Consider the following 12,141-nt stretch of genomic DNA (forward strand, 5'->3'; position numbering starts at 1 on the left):
CTAGCAGCTTTCTGAGTCAAAACAGATCTCTCTTATTCTAGGTTCTCTACACTATCAAGGCGATAACCTTTTCTATTGACCTGGAAAGGACATTACAATAAACAAAGAAGATGTCCTCTTCAAAGGATCCATTTCTGACTTGAACTTTGAACCCACAGCACTGGGACTCAGGGAGCTTAGTTCAAGTTTACGCTAATGTTTATGGTACTATAGACTGACCGTGTTCAGTGTCAGTGCGTTCTACCCAAGGTTATTCCAGCCAAGCAGGCCATAACGAACGTTCATCATGAGTTTCCTTCATAGCTGTGGTTTGTAAATATCCATTCAAGGAAAGAACAAAACACAGAAAAACAGAAAGTTGGTGATTTACCATTTCCTACTTTACCCTTCTCCACTGAACTGTGGAACTCAATGAGTTCCAACAACCTTACATTTTGGAAACTTTCCATCATTTACAGGAAAACTGTAGACTCACTGTATTATTGCCAATAGAGAAGTCTTTTGTTACTACAATTATATTTAAGGAGCAGTTCAAAATGTCTGTATTCTAACATAATGAAAACAACCCTTCATCAATAGTTTTCAAAAAATTTATGAAGATGTCTGCTGGGAGGAAAACTGGAAGAATACTGGAGAAATTGGGTGAGTAATTTTGATTTGACTTTGGCAGAGCAAAGCTTACCAAAAAAAAGAGCACAAGAACTTCAAAGAGATTTTGTTTCCCACGCACAAAAGCAGGTGTGCTAAGAGCTTCCCTATGGCTCACACGCACAGCATTACTTTACCTGCATTAGAATTGAGTTCTTCATTTTCTGATTCTGTTCCATTTTGACTTCCACTTCCGTGAAGGCTATTCATTGCCATAAGCTTCATTTTCTGTAACTTCATAGCCTCTGCCATGGCAGCCGCTGTCAGACCTGGGAAAAAAAAAAAAAAAATAAATGCAATATCACACTGCACAATCCAGCACTGAAAAATATGAACAAGAAAATTCTTTTCAGTGAGAATAAGTCACGTAAATTCAATACCCATTCATCATCCAATTATGCAATGTTATTCTGAACACTATTTTAAAGTTGAGTTATTTCAGTACACCATTCTAAGGATTCTGTATTTTTAATTCTTTCTTTTTTTTTCTTTACACATGTAGCATAAAGAAATATTTATTTAACGGCATCCCTTTTGATTATACTTTTAAATATAGTTTCCTGCCACTTTGATCACTTTGTCACTTTGATCACTTTCTGGTTGACTTATTTAGCTGCTACAAGATTTCCAAGTACAGTAGTAAAATACAGTATTTCTTAATTACAACAGTGCAAACCCAATTAACATGGAACAATCAATGCTGTACTACTATATTACATATCCAAATATTATTTTGTCTTTTTCTGAAGTCTGTTGGTTTGGATTAACATTATTGCTACTGGAAAATATTCCATTGGAAATGTCAGAGAAGTACAATACAGGTAATCACAAACTCAATCCCACCTTTAAGAGACCATTAAGACCAGCACAAATTTACAGAATTAAGGGGCTGTTAGTGGTAGAACATTTTCAAGTGACTAACCCCGATTAAATTCCAATAGTAAAAGAAGAGAAGCAGAGTAGTGTCAGGCTACAGGTTACCATCATTACCATAACTTTCTTATTATTTACATTCCCAGTATTTTTTTTTTGCAAGAGTAAGCTTTTGCAGTGTTACCATCTTGACTTGGTCAGTAAGTAAGAGATCAAATTTTCTTTCAGACAGTATCAAATTACTCTTACTCTGGGCAAGATGTGACTGAAAATATCTTATCTGCAGCTCATCTACCTTGCAGGAAAACACAGGGGATAAGGCCATGTAACCAAAAAGATCACTACAGGTATAAATTGTTTATTCATTCAGTTATGGTTTAAATGGGTTTACCGTCTTCCAATATAGTATGACTTGCTTTTGTCATTTGCTAAATAGCAAGCTAAATGCTTCATTATCAGCTATCTTGTAATTGACTGTGCATATTTCCACAAAATCACTGAATTGCGTTTACCAAAAAACCCATAATTTTTTGTTGGTGCTGCATGCTGTATCAACCCACAAAGATATCATACATCAAAACAGAATTAAATAATCTGCTGTTTCTGGAAAGTACTGTTTACTGAGAGATTAAATGCTGATTAAAGTGAACTAATAATTTTCACATCCTATACTGCCACACATCCATAAATTAAAATACTTTCTTTTAAAAGCTGCTATGAATTTGACATGTAGATTAGCTCTGCTGCTCCTATGTTATGAGGCTTCACAAAAGTTCTCATTATTTTAATATGACTTAAGTAAGCAAGCAACCCATAGACTCCAACTGCATAGAGGAGGGACATGTATTATCAGAGAAGGACACAGCAATTCTTTTAACTTCAGCAAAGGTATTTCTGATTAATATCAGTAAGTTGGAGATGACAGGTTACAAGACAGCCTCGTCTCTCCAGACCGTCTGTCCTCCTTCTCCTCCTCCTCCTGTCTTATCTAGGAGCCTCAACAATCACAAAAACAAATGGCAGTTACACACTCCTATATTCCCGAAGCACTGAAACCACATCTAACAAATATTATCTACACTAATTAGGCACTTGTTTTACCGTTGAAAAACTATATGATTTCATTACTAATATACACTAATTACAAATATATAAAAATAAGTCCAGAAAACATCATCAATAATCTTGTCTTTTAGGTCATTTAATGCAGTCCTTATTTCACAGAGAAGATCACTATACCGTAACAGTGCTCTTTATTTAAAAATATTTTATTTGTCTAACATCCTTTAAAATTCTTTTGCAAATGTACAGGGTTTTTCTCAAGCAGCTAAAAACCCCAGATGTTTAAACTCCTGTTTTTACAAACTGTCTGGCTGATATCACAAACACTTAATCCATCAAAGAATACATGTTAAATGATAAAACTGTCCACACACTTTCTGGAGAAGACAAAACACTCTATAAACTTTTCCACTTTTTTCCTAGGGAAAGGAAGTGGGATTGCTCTTTGAGTGAATTTCACATTATTTTCACGAAGTTCAAAAAGCAAGCATCAGCACAAGTCTTCTGAGAAATTTACTGTTTTCAAGATTTCTAGGCACCGTGTGATTTGGCCTGCCTGCACATCTGCACTATTCCTCCTTATCCCACAACCAATTCCAAGTTTTGAGGTACAGCCATCACACTGAGGCATTTTCAGAACTTGTACCCACTCACAGCCTACTCTCTTCACTTTATACTTTCAATCCATTTGCAAAGAATTCACATTTATTTTAAAGGTTACAAAAAATCTGGAGTCTGAATGTGTCTTTTTATCATAACTTCCTACCATTTGTATGTACCCAAATATGTATAGATGAACCAACATCCCGATAAGTATTTTCCTCTGGGTCAGTATTATGCAGGTTCCTGATACTGTAAGTCATAAAACTTTACTTTGTTTAAATATACAAAAGGGTAAAGAAACTATTGTTAAGGAGATAAACAGAGAACAAATTAAATTCAGACCTTTAGTAAAATGTTCTGAGAAAAGACAAGACAAAATTATTCAGGGCACTGTATAAAAACAAAAAAACCCAACCAAAATAACTTCTACTGAACAGTTGTTTCAGAAGTAACGAAGGCAGAAAGTGTACCAAGGAATAAACAAGAAAGAATAAACACAGTCCCAAAATCACCATGAAGCCGCCTGCAGAAATTAAAGGTAATTATTGTCAGGCATTTTTGAGCTCCCTAACCAGACACAGCTGCCATAAGGACAACAGCCAAAAAACAGTGATGTATCAGAAAGCTATGCTGTGCCATCTGCCACACCAAAGTCACTCTACTTCAGCATTAAAAGTTTAAGAGTAAAGCACAGTCCTAATGCAGAAAGCACTACAGCCTGAAGATCCTGAGCAGTCAGGCGTAAACCTGAACGAGATATAGCCAATACTACCTGTAAGTCCAGTATCAGCACAAAGCCTTTATACTCTTATTCACTTATTCCTCAGTCTATATAATTTCTTACTTGAATTGTGATAGCAGTAAAAGCTCCACAACCCGACTGTTATGAGGCACTTTAAAAACAGTGTACTAATTCTTTGGCATTTCTGAAAGCTAATAAAGTTGAGGCTAAAGCAAATGGTTTCAGCAGTAAGGGTGTGCTACTGATTGAAATGATGGGAAAAAAAGTCCAGCAAATCACCCATTGGCATAATCTTCAATTAAGGCTACTGCTGCAGCTAACGCTACTGAAGCTACTATTTAATTTAACTATTAATAAAACTCCTTTCTGTAATTGACTGAGCTCCAGTTAGCTGAGTAGTCAAGAGGGCTATTCTTCAACTGACTTATCAAAAGATCTACAAAGAACTGAAGAATCATTTCCATCCTCTCAGATGAATCATTATCAGCAGCAGAATCTCACTTGAGTACCTCACTTTGAAAAATGTACTTGAAAACTGCTGTAACGTATACATCTACCCCTCTACTTTCACCTAAACAAAAAGGAAAAAAAAAAAAAAAAACCACTAGGAAAACCGACATGACTGGATTACATACTTCAAAGCTTCTGGTTTTTTTCTCTCCGTTCACACTTTAAATTTCTCTTCCTTCAGTTACCTTCTGCCAGCTGTGATCAATCACTAAACACCCAGGAAATACACGATGTATCGCTTATTATCAAACACATACAAACTTTACAACGCTAATAACAAAAAAGGATGCATCTCATCACAGTAGCAAGGATCTGTTTTGAAAACTGCTAGCAACCATGTGGCCAGTGGAGCTAGTCCTGCTAACAGCAGCCCACAAGCCATCAGTTGCCTTGGTGGAAGGACAGCAGCTCCTTGCAGAGCTGCTCGGATCTTTAAGAGAGACACATCAGCGCTAATGCAGAATTCTCGGAGCCATGTTCTGGGTCAGCTCTCTATATATGAATCTTGATTACAATTGCATAACAGATTGTGATGGTGTATGCTTAGGTACACCTGCATCGTGCATATGGCAAAACAACCAACTGCCATTAGTAATCTTCAGTCCGTAATTTTAGTTTTGTCAGAACACTGCGTACTCTCCCTTTGACAAGTCTGTATAACTCTGCTGTGCCACACACAAATTTAGCCCTGAAATAACCCTTCAAGGACACACAAACTGGCACATTTTATGATCAGGTTGCACTTAAGTAAAGTTCTGCAACTGCATTCTAAGCCACAGTATAAACACACCTAAGCACCAGTTTTCAAATTGAGGTTTTTGATTCAAATTAGGACAACGCTCAGCTTACTCAACGTGGCATGCCACGTGGCTCTGGGGAAGGTCCGCTGCTTGTGGGGTGCTGGAGATGGACTAGATCTGAAGTACTGTGACGCCCGGCTGCTTCCGTGAGGGCTGGACCCACTGAGCATGTCCTTGGCTCCCAAAGCCAAGGTACCTGTCGTACTCGAGAGGGTGTGAAGACCAGAGAGGTTTCTCCATCCCTTGTCTGCATCCTCTTAAATTTGTGGTTAATTGTTTATTCAAATACCCCCTATGCACACAAAAAGACTTCTGAGGATTATTCCTCTGTGAAATCTCTGGAATTATTTTAACAACAATCCATTTTTACTGCATGGCCCAAAGATCACAACTCCAAGGTCATTCACAGCGTACCCTCTTCAGGGACAGTCTCCCATCGCGGGGCAGTGCTGAACCCACCCGCTCCCCTGAGCACCAGGTGCCAAGGGGACAGCATCTCTTGCGTCGTGTAAACATCACAACTTACTCATTGGCAAACGCCTTCTCAGAGACGTAAGAAATGAAAACCCAATTACGTTCCCACGCTGAGGTACCTAGGGTGTCTTGCATGCAACTGAATCCCCCATGTTTAACTAATGTCCAGCCACTGAAAACTGGATTTTCATGGTGAATACAAGGACTCTGTGCATTTTAAGGTGACCCTAGGTATTTGCTAATCTTGTACACTAGCTAAGGTTCCCTAATTAGTTAGGCTGTGCCCCTCCTTCATATTAGTTTGAAAGCTTTTCTGTCAAAACTGTGAACAAGTAAATTAACTAAAGCAGAACTATGAGTAATCAAATCTTGAGGTTCGCAATTAATTAAATGAAACGGTGAGTCAGTGAACTGAAGAATGGTCTTATATTGAAACAAAACATTTAATTAAATTAACAGTCAACACATTGCAATTAATAATATTCAAAAGGAAATATGAAAATCAGTTTAGCCTTGCCATATTATTTCAGTCTAACAGTCAAGCATTGTGCACCGGCTTGTTTATTGTTTGCATTCAAAGCTGCTATGGGTCAAGTATGATGTGCTAAAACAGGAATAATGAAACATCTGGTAGTATGAAATGTTAATATGAGATACCATATTGCAAATAGCAAAAACAATTCTGAAACATCCAATAAATTAGGCCTTGGAAGACTGAAAAGGATATGCTTTCTTTCCCTTTTTCTTCAATAAGGAAATAAATAAAAAAGTAAACACATATAATGTACTTTACATTGTCAGAACTCCTGCAAGAATTTACTCATTATTTCGCACGTTCACGTTAGAAGGTGGAGGCTTCTCTGTAGCTGAAATGTATCATCCTTGTTTAGTGATAAACAAGTAGGTAAAGCCCAGGTACTAACACAAAGGACAGTGAAATCAAATTATTGAATAAAAACATTGAAATAAGTTAAGTGTTAGGGCAGTTTGGAGACCAGTCCAAACACGTAAGACCTATTGCAGAATTTTTCCATTTTTGTAAACTGACTCAACCAGAAACTGCAGGGAAGAGTTTTAGCTCTTGTGCATGTTACATTTTCAGTGGCTGTTCAAAGGTATCCTGGCTACCATTTCAGATAGATCATAATAATCCATCAACGTGAAACATTTGAGAGACTGTAAGGAAAGAACTCAGTGAGTAATTGGCCACTGCAGGCAGAGGATGGGATTTCAGCGTAAGCGCCGTAGCGCTAAGCTTTATCATGGGCTAAGTTGTGTGAGTATTCACCCCAGGCCCTGGGAGGACACTTTGGAGCCCAGACTGAAATCCATGCAACATCCATTTGACAGTGCCAAGCTGAAATGTAGTCAATAGCCAAAAAATGTATTACAACAGTTGAGTTTCTTTCATCTGTTCTCATACTTGCAGCCAGTTGTTCTGATATTACAACCATATTTTAGAATTATGTTCTTCTCTCCCATTTTGCAAAAGGAAAGCACGTCAAACAGCAAAAAAGGATTTTTAGAACAAAAAAATTTCAAGTATTTATACAGTACTTATACTGCTATATTTTTCAAAGTGAAAAAGAAAGACTAATTCTCTAAACACATTCTGTTAATGAAAGTTCAGAGACTATGGAAGATCACCCTTTGCAAAACATTTCAGACAACAGTTAAAAATTTTGAGTGGCCCAAAATTTTTAAATACCGCCACTTTAAAACGTCAAGAAAACTATACTATGGCAAAAGAACCACACTGAGGGGGAAAAAACCCCCAACAAATCTAATGCATATTTGTCAGTTGTATGAAATTAATCTTTGACAGAGAAGCTCCAGTCAGCTCTCTTCTGCAATGAATTGTCACAGTCTTTACCTGAGAGACCTTATTCTTTGCTTTTGCAGTGTCCCTACAAGCTTCTTCCACTTCTGCAACAGCTAGATAGGGACAGACCTACAGACAGTTCTCTTCATCATACAACTTTCCTTCCTCCACAGGTCAATCGATTCTGTATCATCAACCAGGCAGTTGTGCTGGGGAAAAAAACCCCACTGTGTGATAATGTAATTTAAAGACTTCGACAAACACTCAAGGGATCAGAATTAGGGTTGCACAAATGTTTCTGAATTTCTTATGACTTGATTTTGCAATCCCCTAGTAATTTCTGCTTAACACTGTGTGCTAGCTCACATTTTAATTCTAACATATAATTTCATGCAAAAGTTCACATAAGCATAAACAAGGTAAAAACCTTCACACAACAAAACATTCCTGCCACTCCATGGAATAATTCACAGAAGTAACAGGTTCTCATCCTCTAATTTCACACTTATTTAGACAGTAGAAAAATGTCCTGATACTTAAATATCTATCTAGGGGTTCACTTTAAAATACGTGGAGAGTTTGCTCTCCAGATGCTTTCATGGCTGCCTCTTATTTAGGCTTCTCAACCCAGCTACAACCTCTGTGTTTTGTATAGCCTAATCTCGTTGTCCCCGATATCCATCCGAAAGACACGAACATCTTCCAACGAGTCTCTGTACCTGAGATATTTCATATCCTTGATCCACATGAAGATACAATGACCAAAGACCTGTCAAATTTCTCATTTCAACCCAAGGGGCTCAGTTCAATGTATATAGAAATTTTAATCCTAAATTTGTGCTTAAATCTATGATAGCATGAACACTCATGTTCAAGCTGATGCATAGCAATACCCAGCTACATACATATTTTACAGATGACTTCATACCCAAAAAGGTAGCTTGTATCTCATGTCAAACAAAATTGTAGCTTACCTTATTGGAGGGAAACAGAAAAATCAGAACTACAAAGAACATTGCGAGGGTTACATTAATTTTTTGCCTTCATTCTTATAGCGTGTCTCATGAGACTTGATTAATTTTTTGACATTTTCTGCTCTTTTTTATAATTATGCCATAAGAATGATTTGTCAAGACTGTAATACATAATGCTTTTAGTATGCTGCACTAGCGTGACCTTTGCTGCCTTCTACATATTTGATTGACTGACCACCCCATTTTTGATCTGCAGGTTTCAGAAGACAGAGGCATACATGAGACAGATGCATCAGCCACTGAATTATTGTTGAAAAGATTACAATCACTTTATACACATAATTTGTATGTTCTTCGGTGCATATCTGATGCGATTTTAGTCATGTCATTGAAAATTTTCAGCATAAATGAAAACTCTTACACTACGTGGAATACTTGAATAGTATTTTCATACATCAAAAGAGTGACAAATTCATGCATTAGGACTCAGATGTCAGTAAGGATAAGACAAGTTACAGTAATGCTCATAATCATCCAAATTCTAAAACTATCCGCTTACGCTTTCCCAATGCTGTCACAGACTAAAGATTACAATTCTTTGAGATAAGGACTGAAAAACTAAAAACTAAACCAGAAACATGTTAAATTACCTCCCTGAGAGAAATATATTTAATGAATTTCATTTATAGGAAAAAGATGTTTACTCCAAAGTCCTAAACATTCAGGAGTCACAGGGATGAATACAGTGGTGGTTATCATCAGCCCCAAAAGGCAATTAGCCCTTTGACTCTGGCCTCACAACCTGCAGGGCAGCAACGCTTCTGGAACTGCAGAAATTCTTTCAGGACCAAGAATGATACCGGCACGCAGTGGCACCCAGCCAGAGCTGTGCACGATCATCTGGCAATGCAGCCCAGGTCGGCAATCTCAGTTTTACTTGAGTTAAATTCAAAACAACCTGGACTGCCCACCAGCCTGGAAAGCTCCTACGCAGCCAGGGCCCTGGATGCACTAACGGGCTCAATGGCCACCTTCTCTTGGGCTTCAGACGTTTGGGTTCCTAAATTTACAGTATGAATACTTTTAAACAGAATAGCCCTCACATTCACCACGGACATTCTGTAACTTCTCTATCATCACGAAGCCTGTGATGGTGCATGTGCTGCCATCTGAAATCAGAATTAGTTGTTGTTATTTTTTTCTCCACGTTTATTCCTTTCCCATTAAATCAATTTATGTGGGTTTAAAGCACTTGTCCATAAACAGCAATGATGGAGAAATTGCTGAAGTTTTTGGAGGTGCTTTCAGTTAAGTACAAAAAGTCTGAAAGCTTATCTTGAGTTGGCACAAATCTCTCGAGTTTGTAAAATTAATTGGGCTGTAAGGTCTCTTGAGAATAAGGGTATCTTTGTGATTTCAAGCTACTTCCTACCTGTGACTGGAAAATATCATATAAATACAGTTTTTGTATCAGATGGCACAGCTCAGCTGCATCCCAATTGTCTCAAATTGCAATTTAAAAAATGGTATATTTTAAGGATTGTAAGTGAATACTGAGTTCCATAAATTCATCATGCTACTGTATTTCAGATGAAACTTCAATATGCTGTCAAGATCAGCACTGCTGTTAAGAGTGATTCCCCTACTAGCCACTGCTCACTTCAGCTGGACCAGCTCGAGCATGCTTTGAGGATCATGCTACACACAGATCCCTTACCTAACCTTTCCTAGAAGCTGAAGTGTTAGAGTGGAGAAATACTACTTCAATCTTTCCTGAGATGTTAAATAATAATTTCACATTATTAGTCACCAAGCTACAAACAGCAGCAGTGAGCTCCCTCTTTACTCAAGATGGCAACTGCACCACAGAAACTGCTTGCAAATGAAAAGCAGAAATACTGTGAACAAGAAACTGTTCTTCACTGTGGTTTGCGCTAGCTAGAAGGAGGGAAAACAATTCGTATTTGTTACACTCAAACTAGCTTAATTTGCAAGTGCAGATGAAATACTCAAGCAAGGATGCAATTCTGCCTTCCTCATAACCACTGCGATCCCCCAGTTATACAGCAATCCCTCTGCAATCAATCTAAAATCAGTGGGATCTTTTGCTAAGGTTAGATTCTTCCTACCAAAATTAGTGGGAATAGACCGCCAGCTGGGGTGGCAACTAGTGCTAGCTCAGATGGTAAAGTTTAAGTCAGGTTCCTCCACATAACACAACTCTGTAGTATCATCCACTACACAGTTCTTCTTCCACACACGCAATTTTTCAAGACCTCTGCCAGAACAGAAACCAAATGCTATGATAACACAGCTACCACTGCTTTTAGTTACTTAAAGCTGAGAAATTTGTGGCCAGCTCATAAAACCCACAAAAATATTATGCTTATTTGAAGTACAATAATCCAGGCAATGGAACGAGGGAGCCCATGCACTCCTCTTCAAATGGCACGTAATTAATGCAACCTCAAAAGATGCAACTTTGAAAGCATCATCATTTAAGAACATAAATACATGGAATAGTCTTCTGAGACCTATAATCACTTCCCAATTCTGGCTGTTGAATGAAAGCAAAATCTTAGTGCTTTAAGATCATCTGAAATACCACAGCTTATTCACAGTGAAAAATATTTTTGGATGGTGGTAAAGTAGAAAAATTCCCCAGCAAGGAAGGAAAACAGTTCAGTGAAAATTCAGGAAATCGGTGACACAGGCTCCAAGCCAGCTTTAAGGTAAAGCCTACCACATTTATTATTGCTATGAATTTGACAAAAGATGTGGAGCATAGTGAAGAACAGGACTTAAATTTTCTTGGAATCATTGATTCTTGATATTCCCAAATGAATTTTCTATTAATTGTTCAACGCCAAATAAAGTAATGCATGGGGAGCAAGGACTAGACTCTAGATTTCTGCCTCCTCAAATGAAGACTCTACCTACTGTTACATTATGATCTTTCTCTATACACTTTTGACATAACAAAACCTGTTGTTTTTCCCCTACTTTTTTAAATTCAGGGAGTGGAAAAACACATCCATGCACACAGCTATAACTCGATGCTTCACAGTCATCAAGAATGTAGCTTTTGCTACAAAGTCCCTTTCACTAGAATGGATTATTTTAACTAGGATTTTGTGGCGAGTTAGCATCAGTGGTGTGTCATGGCATATACATTTCTTCTTTCTAAGAAGAAAATGAGATATTATAGATTAGTTTTTATTTCAGCAGGGTTTGGACAGCAATCCGAGTGGCCGTACTTGGGAAAGGACAAGCTTTCATGCAGATTTCCAGCAAATTTCTGTGAGGCAAGAACAACCACAGCAAATGCTGCCCAAACACTTCCTCAGGTCAAAGCTGAGCTGCTGTTTCGCGCACCTTCTGCAAACAGGTGATGGATATCTGAAGTTCTAACAATGCAAAAGAGAAATGAGGAGCCAGCCCATAGGCTGGAGAAACCAGATTTAACTTCTAGCTATGTTTGGACTACTGGTAAACACAAAGAGCTGTACTTTCCTCTGGGGCATAAATTAATGACTATTGATCACACAACCAGAGAGTGTACAGAACATGATTACAGAGGAGTATGTATTTTAACTACTTCTTCTTTTAAGCATTTTTTACTTCTGATTGTTC

At 37.8% G+C, this 12,141-nt stretch overlaps 1 protein-coding gene across 4 annotated transcripts in view; it reads right to left on the reverse strand.

Annotated features, from left to right (window-relative positions):
• DACH2 (dachshund family transcription factor 2) overlaps positions 1–12,141 on the reverse strand; it is a 311,011-nt gene that overhangs the window by 100,728 nt on the left and 198,142 nt on the right. For all 4 annotated transcript variants that reach the window (XM_055818287.1, XM_055818286.1, XM_055818285.1 and 1 more), the window contains exon 3: positions 786–917. In XM_055818287.1, the coding sequence (XP_055674262.1) occupies positions 786–917 (132 nt within the window). The remainder of the gene's footprint in view (positions 1–785; positions 918–12,141) is intronic.

The sequence above is a fragment of the Falco peregrinus genome, chromosome 13 (genome assembly GCF_023634155.1).
Source record: "Falco peregrinus isolate bFalPer1 chromosome 13, bFalPer1.pri, whole genome shotgun sequence".
Lineage (NCBI taxonomy): Eukaryota > Metazoa > Chordata > Aves > Falconiformes > Falconidae > Falco > Falco peregrinus.